This window comes from Chiloscyllium punctatum, chromosome 6, assembly GCF_047496795.1.
Source record: "Chiloscyllium punctatum isolate Juve2018m chromosome 6, sChiPun1.3, whole genome shotgun sequence".
In the NCBI taxonomy this organism is placed as follows: domain Eukaryota; kingdom Metazoa; phylum Chordata; class Chondrichthyes; order Orectolobiformes; family Hemiscylliidae; genus Chiloscyllium; species Chiloscyllium punctatum.
In genome coordinates, this window is record NC_092744.1 from 37,796,991 (window position 1) to 37,821,531 (window position 24,541).

Here is a 24,541-nt window from a genome sequence, read left to right on the forward strand (position 1 = left end):
GAAATGAAGCAAATCAGAATTTTATGTTTGAAATCACTTACAGCCTTCTACTGAAGTCCCCTATACTCAGGTCCAGACCATTTAAATATATTGAAAATTGTAAATATCTCCACAGTGTCCTCTGGAACATTAATATATTTCTTCACTTTAATTTATGATATCCTATCCATTCTTTTTTATAATTATGTACCTTAATTTTATGTACAACACTTCATGAAAATTTATATGCATACCATCTAATAAAGAACACTCCTTCACTTGTGAAAGTTTCTTCCTTTGAATTTCTTTGCATTTAAATTCAGTAACCTGATCATATTAGCATAATCCATATTTATGAACTCACACCAACTGTGGGTGTGTATCAATACATAAGCATCATTGCCTGTCTTCCTAGAAATTTCAAAACCTTAATATGTTGCAATATATTTGTACATAACAAGTCACTGATGAAGCATGGGAAAGCTTGTGAAAGCTCTGTTTTCTGACTGTACTTGAAGAAGCCAGCACAGAAACTGAGCATTGAGAATCCATAGAGGAAACTGGGGATTAGGAAGTTAGAGCCCCAGTCTCCATTTGAGACTTTGTTTGAAACTTCATTTTTCTTTTGCTCACTTTACAAAATCAAAGCGTGTGCTGAAGAACAATTTATGTCATTGACAGCCAAATTTAAAATTTCATCATTAAACCATCATTGAAACTCTTTTTATTGTTTTGAGACATTCCACAAGAAGACTAGTTGGAGTCAGAAACCTAGATGAATTCTTCATTTTGTGCCACACGCCATCCCACCAATCCTCCAAAGGATTACTTCAGGGAATCTTGACAATGAGGATGAGGCAAATCGACTGGTTGATGCGTTGTGAAAATATATGCAGGAGGAGTGAATAATGGTCAAAGACATGAGTAGAAACCTGGGGCTGGATTTTTGTTCCAACAGCCAATGTCAGGGACACTTCTGTGCCAGCTGTAGAGAGGTGATGTGATTTTGGAAGCAAAGGTAACTAACTAACCTGATGTTGACATCACAACCCAATTAAGGATGATGAATGTGGTGAGGAGGCAGGCATTAAACTCACTGGATCAGATTTAATGGGCAAACAATAATTATTGTTGTAGCCATTTCATGAGGAGGAGAGTATCAGGACTGCACAGAGTGCAGCACCTGTATCAGGGCAACCGCAAGTTTCTCAGTTATTGCCTGTGAGTTTCTTTTGCAAAGATGTGTGAAAGAAGACGTGTTCTGTTCCCTGAGAGTGACAAGAGAAACATGAATGGTGGATGCAGCTCATAGTGAGAGTTGTGAGGATGCTGTTGAGTATTAGAAGTGTTTCAATGACCTACTCAGGCAAGGTGATTGCAATGTGGCACCCAAGTGTAAAGTTTTCAGGCTGGAGTCACCAACGTACACTTGAACTGATCAGCCTGAGGGAATATAGTCCTCCTAAACATAGGGAAGTTTGTGTCCCACAGTATTTCAAAGCCTTGTTTCAAGTCTACAACTCCAAGGCTATTGTGGCAGAAGCGACACAGAAGACTGCAATATCTCACTTGACTGTTCCTCTAGAAGTGCCAAAGTAGTTTTATTTTCACTTTCTATCAATTTTGCAGGAGAGAGAAGTGCATATTAAAGAGAATCTTGGTCATGTGGTGTCTGACCATTCTATTGTTATGTCCAAGCAGAATGCAAGCCTCTGAAGGGAAAGTCTGTTAATAAGTACTGGAGATTTGGTTTACTATCCAACATTGGGTGAACATGATCTCAAACTCACTGAAAGGCAGGATAGCATTTCTCCTATGGTAATATATCAACGGTAATATTATTATCCAACTCCATGGAAGCATTTGTCAAATGCAACAAGAACTGGACAATGCCCAGGCTTGAGTTGACAAATAGCAAGTAATGTTCAACAGGTGAATAACACAAATACCAGGCAATGACCATCTCCAATAAGAGGAATCTAAACACTACCCCTTGATATTCAATGCTGTTACCATCGCTGAATACCCCACTGTCAACATCCTTGGTGTTACCATTGACCATTGAATTGAATTGAATTTATTGTCACGTGTACTGAGGCACAGTGAAAAGCTTTGTCTTGCAAGCAATACAGGCAGATCACAGAGATAAGTAGCATAGATAAGTAAATAATAGGTAAACAGCAGCAAAATCAAACACACAGGTACAGGGGAATGTTAAGAGTTTGTGAGTCCATTCAGTTTTCTAACAACATTTGGGTAGAAACTGTTTTGAAACCGGCTGGTGTGTGTGTGTGTGTGTGTGTTCAGGTTTCTGTACCTTCTTCCCAATGGTAGAGGTTGTAGAAAAACATTACTAGTGTGGGATGGATCTTTGAGAATGCTGGCGGCCTTTCCTTGACAGCGGGCCTGGAAGATGGATTCTATACAGAGGAACCTCAATTATCCGAACACCAATTATCCAAAAATCGGATTATCCGAAGAAGATCTCGAGGTCCCGATAGAAACATTACATCAGAGACGTGTTTCCAACAGGGACCGTGTCTTTTGTTTACAGTGATTAAACAGGCACTGTCTCCAAATGACTGACCTCCCGTCCTCTCTCTCTCCCCACACTTTTCCTGGAGTTCTACAGAGGGGTGTACCCTAACCCCCGCCCCCCACCCCCCTTCCCCAGATAATCTTTCCAACATTGTCCTGTACAGGGCAAACATGGAACCTGTCAAAAAATTGCAGTTGGAAGGGATTTGGGGAGGCGCGGGCAGGGGGGTGGTGTTGGGGGCGGGGTCTCGCGCACTGTGTGTTGCTGCAGTCTCCTGAACGAGGAGCAGACTTTTAAAACTCTGAGCGGCAGAGGAAAGGCAGTTAGTCGATTAACCGAATAATCGATTATCCGAACTAAATAGTGCCCATCCATCTCGTTTGGATAATCAAGGTTCCTCTGTAGATAGGAGGTTGGCCTTTGTGATTGTCTGGGCTGAGTTCACCATTCTCTGTAATTGTTTCCGATCATGAATGGTACAGTTGCCATACAAGGTAGTGATATATCCAGACAGAATGCTCTCGATGGCGCACCTATAAACTTTGGCAAGGGTATTCACCATCATGCCAAATTTCCTCAGCTGCCTGAGGAAGAAGAAACATGGTTGGGCCTTTGTAACCTGTATGTCCACATAAAGAGTCCAAGAAACCTTGTTGTGGATGACCACTCCTAGGAGCTTGACACTTTCCATTCGTTCCACTTCTGTGCTGTTAATGTGTAGGGGGGCATGAGTAACATCCCGCTGAAAGTCAACAATGAGTTCCTTGGTTTTGCCAGCATTGAGAGCTAGGTTGTTCTCAGTGCACCATTTTTCCAGATCTTCAATCTCCTGTCTGTAGTCTGTTTCGTCACCACCTGAGATTCAACCGACCACTGGTGGTGTCATCAGCAAACTTGTAAATGGCACTAGTCTGGTAATTTGTGACGCAGTTATGGGTATACAGTGAGCACAGTAAGGGGCTGAGTATGCACCCCTGGGGGGCTCCAGTGTGGAGTGTTAGTGAGGATGAAATATTGTCCCCAGTCTTCACTGATTGTGGCCTGTGGATCAGGAAATGAGGATCCAGTTGCAGATAGTGGGACTTAGTCCGAGATCACTAAGTTTAGTAATCAATCAGTTTCGAGGGGGTCATCTGTTGACTTGGAAATTTATTGCCTTTTTTTCTGTCACATGGTCAAGATCCTTGAATTCCCTCCCTAAGGGCTTTGTAGGTCAAGTTACAGCATGTGGACTGCAGCGGTTCAAGAAGGCAGCCCACCACCATCTTCTCAAGAGGAATTAGGCATGGTCAATAAATGCTGATGAGAAATGCAACTGGACTTGCGACCAAAAGAGCAGGTCAGAGGCAAGCAAGTTACTGTGAGTAACTCATTTCCTGATTTCCCAAAGCCTGTCCATCATCTACAAGGGTCGCAAAGTATGGTACTGGAAACACACAGCTGGTCAAGCAGCATCCGAGGAGCAGGAGAGTCGACGTTTTGCGCAAAAGCTCTTCATCAGGAATGCTCTTCATCATCTACAAGGCACAAGTCAGGAGTGTGATGGGTACTCCACACTCGCCTGAATGGCAGCTCCAACAACATTCAAGAAGTTTGACATCATTCAGAACAAAGCAGTCTGCTTGATTGGAACCATATCCAGAAGCATCAACTCCTTCTGCCACCAATGCTCAGTAGCAGTAATTGTACCATCTATAAGATGCACTGCAGAAATTCACCAAATATACTTAGACAGCATCCTTCCAGACCCATTACCAGTTCCATCTAGGAGGACAAGGGCAGCAGATTCATGGGAACATAACCATCTGCAAATTCCCCTCCAAGCCACTCACCATTTTGACTTGGAAATATATTGCTATTTTTTCTGTCACTAGGTCAAGGTCCTTGAATTCCCTGCCTAAGGGCTTTGTAGGTCAACTTACAGCATTGGACTGCAGCAGTTCAAGAAGGCAGCTCACCACCATCTTCTCAAGAAGAATTAGTCATGGTCAATAAATGCTGGCCAGCCAGTGATGCCCACATTCCACATGTGAATAAATCGAAGGGACAAAATATTACGCTTTGCATTATGCTGAATATATTCCAGCCTGAATGGGAACAACATTTTGGAAAATATGTTAACGCGGGACAACAGTACTCTAACTACAAAAATCTAGATCACTTTGTATGTCAGTGTTTCGCTAGGAAGAAGCAAAGCAAATCTATAAAGATGACTGCTAGAGAGATGTCAGACAGTGATTCTGATAAATCACTTTCTAGTATACAATACATTGACATTGTCAGGTTTAAGGGTCATAAATATTTTGTGACTGTTAGAATGATGACTTAAGAAAGCACCTTCAAGTGAATATAAGGCACCACCTAGAAAGTGGTGCTCATGCAACATCTAAGTCTAGCAGACCTCAGGATAGTAAGCCAACCATGAAGTCCTCAAAGTTAAGGTTGAGGCTAGATGATAAATGATATTCATGCCAAGAAGAAGAGCCCAATTGGAATGAAAGGAATGAAGACAGTATATCTTAAAAAAAAATCCACTCCTATTACTTGAAGCAAGCTTAATGTTTTGAATCATAATACTACACATGCTTGAAGAGATTTGCATCATTTCACAAGACAGCAGAGTAGTGATGCAATGTTTTTTTCAGGAAGAACATTGAAAGACAATATAAAATAGGGGGTACAATTCCAAAAGGAGCTGAGAGAGTACAGCTCAATGAGAATAGCAGGACAAGTAGACAGAGTAATAAGTAAAGCTTATAGATCTTTGGCTTTATTAATAGGACCAGAGAATACAAGAGCTCAGAGGTGATGTTAAACCTGTACAAGACAATTTTTAGACCACAGCTAGAGTATTGTGTATTGTTATGGGTGCCAGATTATAGAAGTATTGGAGGGGAGTGCAAAAGGGCTTGCAATAATGGTTGTGAGAATGAGGAATTTCAGTTATGAGGATAAATTGAAGAAGATAGGACAACTCTCACAGATAGAAGAATGTGAATAGGAGATCTGACAGACGCTTCAAAATCATGAGTATCTGGATAGAGGTAGATAGGGAGAAACTGTTCCTACTCATAAAATGAACAAGAATAAGAGGGCATAGGTTTAAAGTGATCTACAGAAAAAGCAACAGTGAAGTGAGGAAAATCTTTCCACTCAATGAGTAGTTAGGGTATGGAATGCATTCCCTGGAGGAATGGAGGTAGGTCTAATTGAGGTAGGGAGTGGAGACAGGAGTAATTGAGACATTCAAAAAGGTATTGGATGATTATTTAGATGAAAATAATATGCAAGGGTATAGATTAAAAGCAGGGGATTAGCACTAAGTAATGAGTACCTAATGAACCAGTGCATACATGCTGGACTAAGTGGCATCATTTTGCACCATAACAGGTCTGTGATTCTGCGATGGCTTCAGTGTTTCATTGATTTTGATGCGCACTATTAAAATGGACTGCACTTTGGGAATGTTGCTTAATTTCAGAAAAAAATCTGCAGCGGTTTTGCAAATAATCATCGCTTTACATCTTGCAGCAGCATCCTAATTCACAGTCCTCAAAATGGCATATGCCAATGATTGCCACACACCAAACCGATAGAATGGTATCATCATCTAAACTAAGCTTCAGTGACGCCACTTTATTTCTTGTCAAGCAAGATTAAAACCAGGGATATTTTTGTTTATTGTGTGTCAGTGATTTACCAGTAGATGGCATAAGCCACACTTGTGAAAAGGATTTTCAATGACTGGTTCAGTGCATGTGTTGTCCTGAGAAACCAATCAGCCTCTGACCACGGTGAATTACTTTTCTATTGTCCCAGTAAAGCAAATTAAATTGTTTTTGGATTACATGTGAACAGAATTATAAAATTTATCAATACCTTGCTACTATTGCCAAAATGTTGTGTATCTATGTGCGTGATGGCTTCAAAAATGTATTATATTCCAGAAAATAAAATACCAAATAAATGTCACGGAGTGATTGAAGCAACATTCTAGTGTACTTTAGTACACTAAAGTTATGCTTATATTGTTCACTTACTCATTGCTCTGGGATCTTGCTATATACAAACTGACTTCTACATTTCCTGAATTATAATAGTGAGTACATTTTAAAAGTACTGATTTAGATGAAGACTACTTTGAGCTGTTCTGAATTTCTGATACATGATGTATAAATGCAAGTTATTTTCCTTTTCTCTATTTATTGTCAATGCAAAGAAAAATGACTTTTTTTTCAGCATTTTAATGCCGTTCAAATGCATTTTTCAAAAGCATCAAAAATGTTGTCTCAATTGTAGCAAATATAGTTTTACTGAGTGAACATTTTTGACTCAGGATGGATAAATTGACCAGAAAGGCAAATTTCAAGATTCAGGGTATTACATGTTTTTGTTGGTGGGCAGCAATATTTACATTAACTCTGTGCTCTAAAGATTCTGCCAGAACCACTGAATAGATCCAGTATATCCTGTTTCTGGAATAATATTCTGTATTGACTGAATGTACCACAACTTAGGTACATGAATTCCTTTTACTTGAAGATGTCTGGTGATTTTATTAGCAGCTAAAATAATACAAACTGTAATATTCAGTCACACTTAATGTCTGATACAAAGGTGAAAGCCTGTGGCCTGCAGTCATGTGACAATAATTGGCTACTTGACTCATTTGCATTATGAATTCATAAATGGATATCATTCAAAACATGGAACGGTTACCAGTTAAGCTTTTTCCTAACATTTCCTAACATGTTTTGCTGTTGTTGTAAGAACATTTAAATAGATTAAATAGGCAGGGTACGAGTGATGCAAAACCTACTCTTACAAACCATTTCTTTTTCTAATTTCCATTTCTTCTATCCACTGTTTAAAAACTTGTTTTCTGTTGCAGTGGGTTTTTCGTATCAGCCCCCTTACCAATTAAACACAATTATCTATTTCCTTATCAATTTCCTTCAGGGATTGTACTAATTCTGTTACTCAATTGCTGAAAGAGGGTGAAGAAGATAGAAGCAAAGTAATGCAAGGGGAAAGTGGGATGGATCCAATAGTACCTGCACTTTAGAGTAGACAGGCCATAATACTTTGACTTTCAGCTGTTCCATGAAGCGCAATGAATCATGCATTGCGCTTATGTGACTACATTAATTCTGTTTGATTTTAAAACAGTGAAGGATTTCATTTACTCAATATCTAGGTTATCTATGACTCATAGCACATAGTACGCACATCATTGTTTCCAGATGCGTCTACAAACCTTTAATATTGGAGCAGAAGATAGGCAAAAGTCTGGGCAAATGAAAGGAAATGAAGACTACTATGAACTTGCCCAGGACAACAGTTGAACATCACTGCCTCAAAGTCTATACCAGCATCAGAGTCTTCAAAGAGTGACCATTAGAATTTCAAAGGCATGCTCTCAGTGCCTAGATTGGATAGGAGAACGCCTATCATGTAAAGTAGCTAGTGTCTATAAAAATTATGGTTGTCTGCTGCACATCATAGCCATGCAAAGAACACTTCCCCTCAGAAGGTGAAGAAGAAGTTGGCCAAGGGACTTTATTTTTGTTTATTCCTTCATGGAATTTGGGTGTCACTGGCTAAACCAGCAGAAATTGCTCATCTCTAATGGCCCAGAGGTAGTTAAGAATCAACCACATTGCTGTGGGTCTGGAATCACATGTAGGCTACACCAGATAAGGATGGCAGATTTTCTTCCCTGAAGGAAATTAGTGAACCAGATGGGTTTTTCCCCATCAATGATTTCCTTGTCATCATTAGACACTTAATACCAGTTTTCTTTTGTTATTGAATTCAAATTCCAATTGATTCAAACCTTAGTCTCCAGATCAGTACCTGGGTCCCTGGATTAAGAGCCTAGCAATAATACCACAAGGCCATTATCAACTGCTGTGCTTTTCCAGCACCACTCTACTCCAGAATCTGGTTTCCAGCATCTGTAGTCATTGTTTTTACCCATCATCTCCCCAATTAAATTGCTGACATTTGTTTAAGACTGCAGAAATTGTTCCTTAAATCCTCTGTATGAGTTCCCAATCAGACTCTGGTATACCAGGTCCAATAGGCTGAATGAATTGTTCTGCCTAAGTTCCTTGGATGTAATTAGGTCTTGCAGTTTTGGAGGTGTTTCACAATTCCATTTGGGTGGTTCCCCTTAAAAAAACTCCTGCCAAGCTATGCTGCTGTTTATTTGATTGGCCAGTTTGAAGCAATATCAATTTTATTTTTGTAATGGAAACTATACATTCAGAATGATTTATTAGGTTATTTTTGTGTAATACACATACCTATTTTCTTGACATTTTTTCATGTCTTCCATGCAGCAGTCTTGATTCCATGCAACAGAAGTTTGTATGAAACTCTTTCCTTCCTCACTTATTTGAAAGCAGGGGGATTTACAGTGTTATAAAAAACACTTTGATTATTTCAGTTGTGTGTTGAGGTGATATGGTTGTGTTTTGAATTATGGATGTTCTCAGCTTCCCTGTGGAGAGACCACTATATTTTGAAGTCACACTAATATAGTGGTAGTGACACCATTTAGTTGCCATGTCATTTTTCTGCTACAAGTACACTACTTCACTTTTTCCAAATAAATGAACTATTCAACTTCATCAGCCTGTGTTTTTTTTTATTACCATAAGACCATAAGACATAGGAGTGGAAGTAAGGCCATTCGGCCCATCGAGTCCACTCCGCCATTCAATCATGACTGCTGGGCACTTCAACTCCACTTACCTGCATTCTCCCCGTAGCCCTTAATTCCCCGAGACAACAAGAATCTATCAATCTCTGCCTTGAAGACATTTAGCGTCCCGGCCTCCACTGCACTCTGTGGCAATGAATTCCACAGGCCCACCACTCTCTGGCTGAAGAAATGTCTCCGCATTTCTGTTCTGAATTTACCCCCTCTAATTCTAAGCTGTGTCCACGGGTCCTAGTCTCCTCACCTAACGGAAACAATTTCCTAGCATCCACCCTTTCCAAGCCATGTATTATCTTGTACGTCTCTATTAAGTCTCCCCTTAATCTTCTAAACTCCAATGAATACAATCCCAGGATCCTCAGCCGTTCCTCATATGTTAGACCTACCATTCCAGGGATCATCCATGTGAATCTCCGCTGGACACGTTCCAGTGCCAGTATGTCCTTCCTGAGGTGTGGGGACCAAAACTGGACACAGTACTCCAAATGGGGCCTAACCAGAGCTTTATAAAGTCTCAGTAGCACAATGGTGCTTTTATATTCCAACCCTCTTGAGATAAGTGACAACATAGCATTCGCTTTCTTAATCACAGACTCAACCTGCATGTTGACCTTTAGAGAATCCTTGACTAGCACTCCCAGATCCCTTTATACTTTGGCTTTACGAATTTTCTCACCGTTTAGAAAGTAGTCTGTGCTTTTATTCTTTTTGCCCAAGTGCAAGACATTTGCTCACATTGAATTCCATCAGCCATTTCCTGGACCACTCTTCCAAACTGTCTAGATCCTTCTGCAGCCTCCCCACTTCCTCAGTACTACCTGCCTGTCCACCTAACTTCGTATCATCTGCAAACTTCGCTAGAATGCCCCCAGTCCCTTCATCCAGATCATTAATATATAATGCGAACAGCTGTGGCTCCAACACTGAACCCTGTGGGACACCACTCGTCACCGGCTGCCATTCTGAAAAAGAACCTTTTATCCCAACTCTCTGCCTTCTGTCAGACAGCCAATCCTCAATCCATCCCAGTAGCTCACCTTGAACACCATGGGCCCTCACCTTGCTCAGCAGCCTCCCATGTGGCACCTTATCAAAGGCCCTTTGGAAGTCTAGATAGACCACATCCACTGGGTTTCCCTGGTCTAACCTACTTGTCACTTCTTCAAAGAATACCAACAGGTTTGTCAGGCATGACCTCCCCTTAGTAAATCCATGTTGACTTGTTCTAATCAGACTCTGCTCTTCTAAGAATTTAGAAACCTCATCCTTAATGATGGATTCTAGAATTTTACCAACAACCGAGGTTAGGCTAATTGGCCTATAATTTTCCATCTTTTGTCTCGATCCTTTCTTGAACAATGGGGTTACAACCGCGATCTTCCAATCATCCGGGACTTTCCGTGACTCCAGTGACTCTCAAAAGATCTCAACCAATGCCTCCGCTATTTCCTCAGCCACCTCCCTCAGAACTCTAGGATGTATCCCATCGGGGCCAGGAGATTTATCAATTTTAAGACTTTTTAGCTTTTCTAGCACTATCTCTTTTGTAATGACAACCATACTCAACTCAGCCTCCTGACACCCTTTAATTGTTGGGATATTACTCCTGTTTTCCACTGTGAAAACTGACGCAAAGTACTTGTTACGCTCTCCTACTATTTCCTTATCTCCCATCGCTAGGCTTCCAGCATCAGTTTGAAGTGGCCCAATGTCTACTTCTGTCTGTCGTTTGTTTCTTATGTATTGAAAGAAACTTTTACTATCATTTCTAATATTACTGGCTAGCCTACCTTCATATTTGATCCTCTCCTTTCTTATTACTCTCTTTGTTATCCTCTGTTTGTTTTTGTAGCCTTCCCGATCTTCTGATTTCCCATTGCTCTTGGCCACTTTATAGGATCTCTCTTTTTCTTTAATACATTTCCTGACTTCCTTTGTCAGCCATGGCTGTCTAATCCCTCCCTGGATAATCTTTCTTTTCTTGGGGATGAACCTCTGTACAGTGTCCTTAATTATACCCACAAACTCCTGCCATTTTTGCTCTACAGTCTTCCCCGCGAGGCTCTGCTTCCAGTCTATTTTTGTCAGTTCCTCTCTCACGCCCTCATAATTACCTTTATTTAACTGTAACACCATTACATCCGATTTTGCTTTCTCTCTTTCAAACTCCAGACTGAACTCTACTATATTATGATCACTGCTTCCTAAGGGTTCCCTTACTTTAAGATCTTTTATAAAGTCTGGTTCATTGCAAAGCACTAGGTCCAGAATAGCCTGCTCCCTTGTGGGCTCCATGACAATCTGTTCCAAAAAGCCATCCTGTAAGCATTCCATGAATTCCCTTTCTTTGGATCCACTGGCAACATTATTTACCCAGTCCACCTGCATATTGAAGTCTCCCATGATCACTGTGACCTTGCCTTTCTGACATGCCTTCTCTATTTCCCAGTACATGTTGCATCCCTGGTCCTGACCACTGTTAGGAGGTCTGTACACAACTCCAATTATGTTTTTTTTTGCCTTTGTGGTTCCTCAATTCCACCCGCACAGACTCCACATCATCTGATGCTATGCCATTCAGTGCCATAGATTTAATATTGTTCTTAACTAACAAGGCAACCCCACCCCCTCTGCCCACCTCCCTGTCTTTTCGATAAGTTGAAAATCCTTGGAGGTTTAACTGCCAGTCCTGACCCCCCTGTAACCAAGTCTCTGTGATGCCTACCACATCATAATCATTCACTATGATCTGTGCCATTAGTTCATCTGCTTTGTTATGAATGCTACGAGCATTCAGGTAAAGTGCCTTAATGCTAACTTTCTTACAAAGTCATTTACAATCTACAAATGTCAAATATAATTCCACATTCAATGTTGGTATGTTAGTTTATTTTTGCTCTATGTGAACAACATAATATTTGAAAGAGGTTTATCTATTATCTTGGTTACACCTATGTATGCTATCAAGTTATTCCATGGGATAATGGATATGTCTGTGAAAATCTTTCTATATTTATGTTATTGTGCAGTTACCCAATGCAGATGTTTTATGGAATTTCTAGAATCAAGTGTTGCATAAAGTCGTCAATATTTCAATCATAATGTGCGGTGTTTTCTTCCGAAAATGCAACAGATGAGCACTTGAGTCCATGCATTGTCTGAAGGAAACCAGCAGAGCATCAGTCCTAAAAGGAGATTTGTGCAGTTTCTTGCAAGATACACGGTCAAAATTAAGATAGTGTAGTCCAGCATCTAAAAAGACCTTATTATATTACAATGCATCTTGAAGGAAATATTTTCCCATTCCATGCGGGATCTAGGCAATTACATTTATTTCGATGTGGAAAACAATGAATGAAGTACTAGTCTTGAAGGAGATTTCAGAGATGTCTCCATCAACCAAATTGTGAAAGCTGCAGGGCAACATCCTGAAAGATTTCTAAGAGATATTCAGTTAACTCTTTCCTGAGTATTTAAACATCTCTCTGCCAGTATCAGTGGAGGAGCATTTGATATGATTGTTCTACCTCGGAGCAGCAGTAATGAGAAGAAATTTGCATATTTGTGTAGAAGCCTTCAAATTTACAAGGCTGAAACCAAGGGCATAATGAAAAAATTGCCTTAGCATCAAATCATTACAGTGCAGAAGGAGGCCTGTCAACTCCCAATATCCATGCTTGCCTGCTTAAGAAATCATTCACATCTTGTTACTAACCTAGCTTCTCCCACATTCATGTATATTCCCCTGTCCAGATAATTAGAATAGTTAGAAAATGTGGGGAAAAAAATCATAGCATAGAAGGAGGCCACTCTGCCCATTGGTCTAATCTTATTTTTTCTGCACTTGATTCCATGTCTCGGTGTTATGAAACTTCAGGTACATATCCAGATACCCTTTAAATTAGCCAAGCTTTTCTACCTCTATTACCCAATCAGGCAGTAGGTTCCAGACCCCTAGCCATGTCTTTGTGTGAAAAACCTTTCCTAATCTCCTCTTTGATCCTCCTATTGAGCACTTTAAATCTACTCAACCTTGACATTGACCCTTCTGCTAAGGGAAAGAGATCATTCCCATCTGTTCTGTTCAGGCCACTTAACACCTTGTAGACCTCAATTAAATCTCTCTTCAGCCTCCTCTATTCCAAGGAAAATAACTCCAGCCCATCAGGTCTTCCTACATTGAAGTCCAAAACATTAATATATGTACAAAAAGCAGATGATTTGTTACTGAGCCTCGTGGATCGCTACTGGAATTATCCTGACAGTCAAAACAACAGTTTTATTCTGTCAATGGCTGGGATCTGACAGGAGGATATTGGATGATGCCATTCAAACAGACAAGGCATCGATTCCACCTCTTCAAACATCTGACCGCCTGCTCAATGGTGGTCCTAGTGAGCTGATGGCCTTAGTTGAATTGCCTGCTTGCTCTCTGTTGGGCTTCTGTAGACAAACCAGTAGCTATGTCTTCAAATGATATCCATAATATTTTAAGACCTATGCACTCACATTGGGGTATGAAGATCTGAGGAAATACAGACTGGCAAAGGATGTTTGAGTCATAGCAGCTTCCCACAAAGCAAGTATACACATGGAAGAAAATCTCGTTTTGGTCACAGACCATTTTGATGTTGAGAGAGTAGAAACCCTTCCTGTTGATTGGTCTCACTGGCTCATCGCTGTGTTATCGAAGATGGGGAAATTCCGTGATAGCAGCGAAACCCATAAGATGACAAGCAATAAGAACAGGAGTAGATTGTTCAGACCCTTAACCCTGCTCTGCCATTCAACTGGATCACAGATGATCCAATATTCCTCACATTCACTTTCCTGCCCTTTCCCCATAACCCTTTATTCCCATAAAAATGCCTTCTGGCCCTGCTAGGCCTGTCTGCTTGCAATTGCTGTACTGTGCAGATCTGGCAAAGAAGGCATCAGTAACTTTTGTGAGGCAATGCTGTGCTGTGGTTTGCAAGATGCCCCTCAGATCTTCAGCTGATCCTTGGAAGTAAGGACATTCAAGGCCATAGTGTCTTTCACACTGTCGGCAGGGTAAGCACTCCAGTTCTGAAAAACTTGAGATTTTCTGATGAGGTCGCAGATCTGTCAGATCATCTGCTTGGACAGCTGCAGTTTCCCATGGTACTGAATGTTTGTTATTTCTAGCTACATCCTTCTGAGCCCTCCTGTGTTGAAGGCATGCAATCCATTGTCTCCTTGCCCTACTTTCCTCTCCTATGCCCGCCTGAAATGGTGGAGATCAACTGTTCCTTGTCCATCATTGTCACTGGTCCCAAAGTCTCACAGTCATTGGCAGCTGTGATTTTTCTTTTGAAGAAGGGTTGCCCCCTGTGATTGACAGTATCACTACCTGTTCTTCTGTCCCCCCTGAAGTCAGGAATGAGGTGAGAATGATATTTAATAAGTCCTGATTGCCCACTCTCTCCCCCACTACTTGTGTAGTGTCAAGCTCATCTCCTATCCAATACCAATTCTTCACTGAGGCAATATCCTAGAGCAGCCAGGACTGGTTTTTCACGCTTTACTCACCTCACTTCTGCTTGCCTGCAACAGAGAGCTTTGAAGCCAGCATACTCAGTTCAAAATGTCAGTCTTCTGACAATTTGTGCTTGCTTTTTATCAAGAGTTGAGCGGGATTGTTGATCTGTACTTTCCCTGCCCTGGTGAACCCTGGCATGTTAGATGCAGTGAACAGCAGCATCCAGTTTCTGCTGCAACTTACTGAAGATTCATGCATGCGTGCCTTAAATAATTAACTGGTCAGTTATAGCCTGCATTGCTTCTTTGAAGGAATGCCAGTTAGGCCATTTGTGAAGCTTGTGCTTTGTGCAAATCAATTCAATATTTGAGGGTAGTCCAAATAGGTATAAGTCCTCTGACCTGAATCTTCTATTTTCCTAAAGCTGGTTTCATGCTTGACCATCAAATGCCTATGAGGTGCCTATTTTTCCTTTCTGCAATCTTTTACACGCTCAGGCACTCTAAACAGATTGGTAAATTTAAATGCCACTTAGATGCACCAATTTATCAACATGGAGTTTATAATGAATGTAATTGAATAACAGTATATATTAACTAGGCAAAGTAGATAGAAGGATTTGTGGCAGGGATAAGCAGTTGAGAGTGTTAGGGAAGAAACACTAATAAGAAGGGTAACTATTAGTATGTAGTCAGAATTTGAAACACTGTAAGACTACAAGCAGAAGATAACTGAATATGGTACCATTAATTTACTACTGTACTAGCAAACCTTTACGGCATTTAAGATCGCCCTCTTTAGAATGCAGTTAACAAGAATACACACTTTTTTGAGGCATTTGGAACCACCAGTCTCAAAATATGTTGACAGTTTGCAGGAAACAGCTTCCCTCTCCTCTGGAGTACTCACTGGATTAATAACGTCCATTTTAACAATTGGCAAACAATGAGTTTGAACCCAAACTAGTCAGGTATTGTATCTGCCTGATCACCTGTACCTTAATGAGTCCACTTGTGGCATAACACAAGGTATGCTCTTTAAAACTTGAAAAATAATGGTAGTGTGTACATTCCAGTCTTTTAAATTCACAATGTATGCATCACTTGCTAGGCCAGCATTTATTGCCCACCCTAATTGTCCAGAGGCAGTTAAGAACCAACCACATTGCTATGGGGGTCTGGAGTGACATAAAGGCCAGACTAGGTTACAGTGGCAGATTTTCTTTCTGAAAGGACATTAGTGAATCAGGTGGGTCTTTAACAATAACTGACAGCAGTTATATGGCCAGCCTTTTATTCCAGAGTATTTTTTATTGAATTCAAAATTGTCCACATGCCATGGTGAGATTCAAATCCAAGTCCCCTGTGTTCTGGATTGCTGGTCCTTTTTAATTACTATTACCACTCCACGCTTCCCATGCCATTCCGGCGTGGACTTAGTGTAGGAACCAGCCGAAGGCCTGCACTAACTGACTGGAATGCTGCCTTACAATATTTATTGAGCAGTCACAACTCAATGGCTGCATGTTAATGACAGCCACCCATCAAAATGTTGCCAGTATTTATGTTTTGCAATTGAGGGCACAAAATAAAAAATCACCCTTTTTTTGTTTGGACCTTCTCTTCAATATTTGCTACTAACTGACACGGTGAACATATTAGGAAATTGGTTTCCAACTGTTTTTCTCTCTCTTTGGGCTCTATTTCCATCTAAAGTTTACTCCCACCCCTTCCCATCTTCAGTTCAAAAAACCATCAGTTTCCTAGCTACCATCAGTTCTGAAGAAGGTTCATTGGACCTGAAATGTCAACTCTGATTTCTCTCCACAGATACTGCTAGATCTATTGAGATTTTCCAGAAATTTTTGTTTTTCTTTCACATTTCCAGCATCTGCAGGTTTTTTTTGTTGCAAATTTGATGTCTGACGTAAAAACTGTCACCAGATGCACCCGTGAGCCACTGGATTATTAATCCTACGTATGCATGGAAACATGAACATTCAAAGCATAGCATAAAAAGCTAAAAATACTTGAATTATTCTTCCCAAATCAATATTTTCAGTGTTGAAAATATTAAATTACTAATCAAAAATAAAACCCATTGATCTGCCATACCTGTCTGTGAAATTGACCTTTTTACGTAACTGGTGGTACTGTGGCGCTTGCTTGCAATCATGAAAGTATCTGGCAATGACTCTGTAAAAGGAAGTTGTTTGTTTTTATTATTGTAAAGTTTATCATGAATTAATGTAGGAAAAGTAAGAACAATGAATAAACTCTAACCTTGGCACAAAAAAGCACATCATTTATATAATTTTGCTGTGTGGTACAAATCTCTCATGTTGTACATACTAATTTTTATCAACTTTGTGCTCATAAATAAAACATTTAGAACAAAATGCATATATATATATGTGTGTGTGTTAATTTAATTTGTTTTGTGACAAACAACTTATTTGTATTTCTAATCATTCAGCCAGTACATATGATAATAAGAAGTACAGTTTATAAGTTGGTTCTAGATGTTATAAGATAATTGGCTTAAAGAAGATAATGAAATCAGGTTCATTGGCACAGGAAAGCTGCTACAATATATCATTTCTGGAGAGAGATATTGAAAGGGTTCTTGCACACATTAGGAAAATAATAGTACATTTAATGCATTAAAACGTTATAGGAAAGAATGTGATTATTTCTTGAGGCTGTGAATAGGTTCCATCCTGGTCTTGACAGAAAATGTATGTTGTATAGTAACATTGTCATTAAGACAAAATTAATAAAAAAACTTAATATGCCGTACAAGAAGACAAAACAAAAAAATACATTCCGTTCTGCAAACATTGTGTATTAAACAGTAAAACCACATGTGAGGTTTTCACCTTCAATAACATGACCTTGATTCCATTGTGCTTCACTTATAGGCTATAACTTAAGGAAGTAGATAATGTGAAATAATATCAGTCATTATGCTAAATGCAAATCTCTTATTGGATTACTGAGGTCATTTTCCTCTCTTTAGTTCTGTACATGTAGTGATAAATACTTCTGGCTTTACTTCCTATTTGATTTCTAACTTATTCTTTTCCCTTCCTCAGCCTCAGATTGGTCATGATTTCCCAAACAAAAAAGAAGCATGTTCCTGAATTTTTGGTGATACAACTATGAAGTAACCATTTAGGAGCTGAACAAGAGTCCCGAGAGATTTGACCCACCAAACATTTCTGTTGCTGGAATGCAGATGAAAAGGTTCAGGAACTATAAGGGACTAAAAATGAATGCAAAGCATTTAACTCTTACATGTAAGAGGCTGAAGTTTTGTTTGTGATGGGTTGTGATTGCTGTGAGGTCAGCCAGGTTGACTTCATAAAATATGAGTTCCCTGATTGGGGCTGTTAACCTGGTCCGATCAGGGAGCCCTCGCTCACAGATATAAACAGGAGCATCAGAGATTCTGTTCACTCTGAGAGCTGGATCTGAAGAAGCCAGACCAGTGTCAAGTACTATGCACGTGCAAATAAAGGGTGAGTCGGTGATGGGATACTGGCCTCTGTGGAGTTATTTCAGGGTGCAGTACATTTAGAACACAAATGGCAATGTAAAAGAAAATTAATCTTCCTTAACATTCCAGACCATGTATCACTTTCCTCTGATATTTGGGCTTGATGTGAATGCCTAGTGTACAAAAAGGACACCATGCCTACTAAGACCAGAATACCCATTTAAACTGGGAGTCAAAAAGTGGACTTACTTGTGCAGACCATTTGATGCAGCATTTTGAAAACCCATTAAAAACAAGAGTTTGTAAAGAAAATGGAAAGGTCACTGAGAAACCCAGATATTCTAAAAGGTAGGTGTAAAGTTATTCCTCAAATTGATACGGCAGCATTAATTGGTTAATTGTAATGTATATGTGATTTGAATATTACATTGACTAGCCATGTATCTTTGTTGTAATGTTTTACATTGCTTTTCCAATTGAGAGAACAGTTTACAAAATGTCTTGTAATCCTGCACTGACAATGCAGCTCCAAGGTTACTCAACAAAACATGCACAAAGATTTACGTGAGATTTGGCTGAAAACAGGTAAATATGGTATATGTTGGGGGTAGAGTTGTGAGTTGTGGATTGGTCTCCAACATTTTATTGTTAACAGTTACGAATTTGCTTTATCTATCTGACTGCATGAAGCATCATACATCAAATCTATGAATTATAGACTATACATTTTCTATTTTAAAAATGTAGTTTGAAACACGACTATGAACACTTAATGCACATAGTCACAAATCTTGGCACACAATCACAAACACTGAAGCATAATCGCAAACATGCTAAGGTCAAGTCATACATAGTTACAGTGCAAAATGAAATCAAGAACTTCCCCTGAAATATGAGCATACAAACTCTTCTGTTTAAAAAAAAACTACATTGCAGCATGCACTTCCCCACATCAAATACAGCTGTACCTTCAAAACCCAACGGAGTTGGGTCACTCTTTATTTCATATCGCTTAGCTTTAACATCTGGCCCAGATAGTGATCCTGTTGCAGAGGTATGAAAATATATTAAAAACAGCCCAGGATAATACCTACTTAACTCATCAATTTATTCTTTATTTCCTAAAATAAATGAGCCAACACTGATTCAATTAATGTAATTAGGGATGTCGTCTGACATGTGACCTGGAGCTAAGAAAGATAATTGAACAAAATTCAATGCATTGTGCTTGATCATTATTCCTTAGAAAAGTTTTAGCTAAGGCATTGATTAGTTGTAGAGGGCATCTTTTTGTAAGCAAAGAGCTGAAAAAGCAAATACTTTAACGTCAGCCACATAATCAGAAATATATGATCTACTCTTAAGAATTCTCTTTTGAGTTCTTGCAATGACCCCTAATATTATTGAACCATTACTACTTAAAAGAAACATTTCAGTGAGGAAAAGGTCAAAGTATCATCTGGAAAATGTATTTTATCCTAGAATTGTGAAAACCTTCACTGAGGACAGACATAATTGTTCTTTATATTTATCATAACAATTGTTTATGTTTATGTTTACTCCTACTTTGCTGAATTGATACCTCATTCACCAATCAAATTGCAACTCTCTGTCACAGTGTCTGATGCCAGATAGATCAGAAAATGATTTTTGTCTCAAATCTAGCACAAGGAGGACTGCGCTTGCAATGCACATCACAATAAAGAAGTCTAAAGCTTACTGGAAATGAGCCTCCAACTTCATCTACATAATAATAATGAGTTTCAGTATTAGGTCACAGGTTGTAGGTGGTTGACAGGCTTTGAGGAGTCAAGAGGTGAGTTACTCGTTGCAGTATTCCTAGCCTCTGACCTGCTTTTGTAGCTGCAAGGCCATTTTAAATAAACCTTAGATCGAGCTGAGGTATGTTCACCAGGGAATAAGGTTCATCAACACTAGCTAAACCTTCTTAAGGAATGATACATAGCAATTTATGACTGTCATTTTTCACACTGGTCAAGGAGGATTCCTGGCAAGTTAATCCTCTGACAGTGTGCTTGGAGGTAAAGATGGATAGCATCAATCTCATATTTAGCAGAATGAAGCAACAGTCCTGTTTGTATAAAATAGGGGTAAAATACAGGATGTCAATTGATGCCATGTGAACCTGTAGATGGTAGATGTAAAGCTTTGATCCGCATGATAACTTGATTATTAACATGTTTTTGGATGAGTCAGGCCAGGCTATGAATAAATGTCACAGCATCTTTTATATGATTATTGCACATGAAATAGAAGCATGAACAAATGATTTTTCCTGCAGAACTACCCGTATCAAACAATAAGATCATGATTAACCTGGTTGTGGCCTTAACTCCATTTTTCTGTCTGTTCCCCAAAACAGTTGATTTCTTGATATATCAAAAGTTTCTATAAATCGGTCTTGAATACATTCAATAACCCAACCTCCACTGATTTTTGTGGAAGTGCATTCCAAAAGCTAATGACTCTCTGAGAGAAGAAATTCTTCTTTATCTCCGTCTAAATAGAAAATCGTTTTTTTTGAAACTGTGCATTCCACTTCTAGATTCTCCCCCCATGGCGGAGGGAGAATAACCTCTCAGAATATACCCTGTCAAGCACCCTCAGAATCTTGTATCTTTCAACAGAGATTATCTCTCCTCTTTGCAACTCCAAGTAACTTAGGCATGATCTGTTCTACCATAAGAAAAACCCCTTCAGCCCAAGGATCAGCCTGGTGACGCTTCTCTGAACTGCTTCCAATGCAAATGTATTCCTTCTTAAATAAAGTGACCAAGACTGCACACATTACTCCAGGAGACATTTCACCAATACCCTACATAGTTGTAGCAAGATTTTTCTACATTTATACTTGTTATAAAGGTCAACATTCCATTTGTCTTCTTAACTACTTGCTGTACTTCCATGTTAACCTCTTGTGATTTCTGTACTGACCTCTCTGTACTGTTGTATTCTGCAGTTGTTCTCAATTTAAATAATATTCTGTTTTGCTATTCTTCCTGCCTAATTGGACAATCTCACTTCTTTTCCACATTCTATTCCATATGCCAAATTTTAATACATTTGTCAAAATGTCTTTTCTTCACAAAATCAAAAAATCACCTTGACTCTGCCTGATGATATTATGGTCTTCTAAATGTCCTTATACTAATTCCTAAAAATTGATTCTTGCATTTTCCCAATGACAAATACTAACTCGGCTATTGTTTCCTACTTCATGTTTTGCTTATTTCTTGAATAGTGAGCTTATGCTTGTGGTTTTGCAATCAGCTAGGACTTTTGAGAATCTATTTTGTAAATTTTGTAGGATCAGAACCAATGCATTCATTATCTCAGACCTTATTTCTTTTAAGATACCAGAATGCTGGCCATCAGCTTCAGTGGACTTGTCAGCTTTTAGTTTTCTGAATACATTGTCTTTATGATTGTGATTGTTTAAAATTCTTCCTTCAATGTTGCCCCTTGATTTTCTACTACTTTCAGAATATTTTTGAGTCTTGTGGGCAAGTGGAAAGTATTCAGTCACACTCCTGATTTGTGTCTTGTAGATGCTGAAGAGGCTTTGGGGAGTCAGGACGTGAAATTCTCATTGCAGTGTTCCTAGCTGCTGACCTGCTCTTGTAGCCACAGTATTTGTATGGCTAGTCCATTTCAGTTTCTGGTCCATGATAATCCACAGCATGTTGGCAATGGAGGATTCAGTGGTGAAAATGCCATTGAATGTCAAGGGGTGATAGTTAGATTCCCTCTTGTTGGCGATGGTTATTGACTGGCACTTGTGAGGTATAAATAATATTTGCCACATACAAACCCTGAGTCTTTCGGCATTTAGTAGCCAAAGAGTTTATTAAGCACTTCTACCTTATTTCCTGAGTAAATTCTCACTTCTTATTGCTTAGTGTTTTATCTCTGAGACATGGCTAACAATGTATGCTTTAACTGTTACTCTCTCCTGTGTGGTATGTAGCTTATTTGGAAACTCAAACCACAATAAACAATTCACATCAAATATGAGCAGATTGCATGTCAAACTTTGCACCTTCTGCATGATCATAAAAGCGGTGAAGTGGAAAATGTTTATCATGCCACAAATTTCAGGTGAATATACGACTGTAATAGTAACCACTGAATTTAGTTATATTTGAATGCTACTTTGAGTACTCTTGAGTATGCAGTTCCTATGCAGGTGTGAAATAAACTGATAATTGCAAAATTAGCTAGCTACAAAGAAAATCATTGATAAAACTTTGTTTAAACACTGTTTACACCAAGCACAGTTTTTTTTTTCATTTGTGGGATATGGGCCTCACTGGCTAGGCCAGCATCTATTGTCCATTCCTTGTTGCCTTTGAGGAGGTGATAGTGAGATGCTTCTTTTACCATTGCAGACAATGTGCTGTAGGTTGACCCACAATGCCATTAAGGGAGTAATTTCAGGACTTTGACCAAGCAACAGTGAAGGAACAATGATATATTTCCAAGTCAGGACGGAGAGTGGCTTGGAGGGGAACTTGCAGGTGGTGCTGTTCTCAAGTATTTACTGTTCTTGTCCTTCGAAATAGAAGTGGTTGTGGGTTGGAAGGTGCTGTCACAGGCTCTTTGGGTGAATTTCTGCAGTGCATCTTGTAGATAGTACACACTTCTCAAGTTAAGCCCAGGAAAACATTGGAGTGCCACAATTTGTTTCAGAAGAAGTTGAAAAACTTGTTGACATTCTCTGTCATTTAGACTCGTACATAAACAGGATCACTTATCTTAGATACTGCAATGCTCCTAGCACCTGTGGAACTATATCCAAGGATAGAGCAGAACTTTTGGGATAGCAGGTGAGAAAAGGGAAGCAAATAGGAAAGTGAATTAAAACATACGTGAATGCAAAGTGAAATTTAATGCTTACAGCAACCTGAATGTTTCCGGATTTAATAAGTGTGTTAATAAAAGTTTTCAATTATTCTTCTTTGGAAATTAGCCCAATAATGTGATATGTGAATCCCTAATTTCATTTTGTGGAAATCTTAAGTCCAATACATACTTTGTTATAATTCTTTTCTAGTATTTTTAGTAACTATTTTTAATTTTATCTCCTCTAAATATGTGTTGTGCAACCAACTCCAACTAAAGGATGGCATATTAAAAAAATGGTTACAACACAGAAGGTGAGCATTCAGCTTGTCAAATCTATGCTGGCAATTATTGTGGGCGATGACTCAGGATAACACAGCAAACAGCACTTTTTGTCACCAACAGATGAGAGATCCAGTTTAGTTGGAGTGAAACACACATAATAATGATGTTCCTTACAGCACAGGTATCTTATGGATAATTGCTGTTCATCCACCAACTAACAAACAAACAATGAGACTGCTAATTGTATCAGTTGAATTGGAATGGCAGAAATTAGAGTATTATCCTTGAAGTCTGGATAGCTGAATATGGATTTTTAAGGCAGCTTTCTCCAATCTAAGTAAGGAGTTCAAGTTTTATACAGTGTTTTATACAGGACTTTAGAAGTGCAATTTCCCTTAAAGTTACAATCAAATTTAGTCAAAACTGGGAACTGAGCAGAAGGTAATGATAATTAGAATGTACCTTTACTTCGTGAAGCACTGACAGAAGAAGCTAAGGAAATGCGACGAATTACAGTTGGCTCCTTAGACTGTGATTCTGGGAATACAGAAAATCAATGCATGCAAAGATTAGAAAAGAGACTAGGAAATGAAGCAGGAAAATAGTGGTCCAAACATTGGTCAGATACAGCATATAAAACCAGAATGTTCTGCTTGTATTCCTTTGTACAGTTAATCTACGAAATAGTATAAGCAAAATATTTTTATTTCTCAAGTACATACCTTCTTTTTAAAAAATATATATTTTATGATGTTTTTCTTTCACTTGAAATCTACCTTATTTGGATCTTGTACTCTTCTTTAGCTTGCTTTAATGGAGGTAAATACAATTGAACTGTATTTATACAGCAAAGTAATGAAAACAACTGGAAATGCTGTTTGCAAGCTTTTGACAGTTCACACCAACTACGCTGAATGATCAGGAATGTTTTCCATTAAATAACGAAAACAAGAGGTGGAGTCATTAAAAATGATGACAAGCATTATGTAGAAAATACACAAGTGAGAGCAATAGAACAAGTTGTTTTATCCACTGTTCTCCAACGTGAATGTTGTTTATATATTATGGATGAGTATAATGAAATTATTATGACTAAGCATATATGCACATATCTTATGCATACACTTTTATGCAATAGTCTATTTACTTT

At 39.0% G+C, this 24,541-nt stretch overlaps 1 protein-coding gene across 3 annotated transcripts in view; it reads right to left on the reverse strand.

Moving 5' to 3' along the window:
- mcf2l2 (MCF.2 cell line derived transforming sequence-like 2) overlaps positions 1-24,541 on the reverse strand; it is a 390,224-nt gene that overhangs the window by 21,368 nt on the left and 344,315 nt on the right. For 2 of the 3 annotated variants that reach the window (XM_072572454.1, XM_072572456.1), the window contains 3 exons: positions 23,854-23,928; positions 19,212-19,286; positions 16,860-16,940 (listed from right to left, as the gene is read on the reverse strand). In XM_072572454.1, the coding sequence (XP_072428555.1) occupies positions 16,860-16,940; positions 19,212-19,286; positions 23,854-23,928 (231 nt within the window). The remainder of the gene's footprint in view (positions 1-16,859; positions 16,941-19,211; positions 19,287-23,853; positions 23,929-24,541) is intronic. The other variant, XM_072572457.1, reaches the window with a different exon arrangement.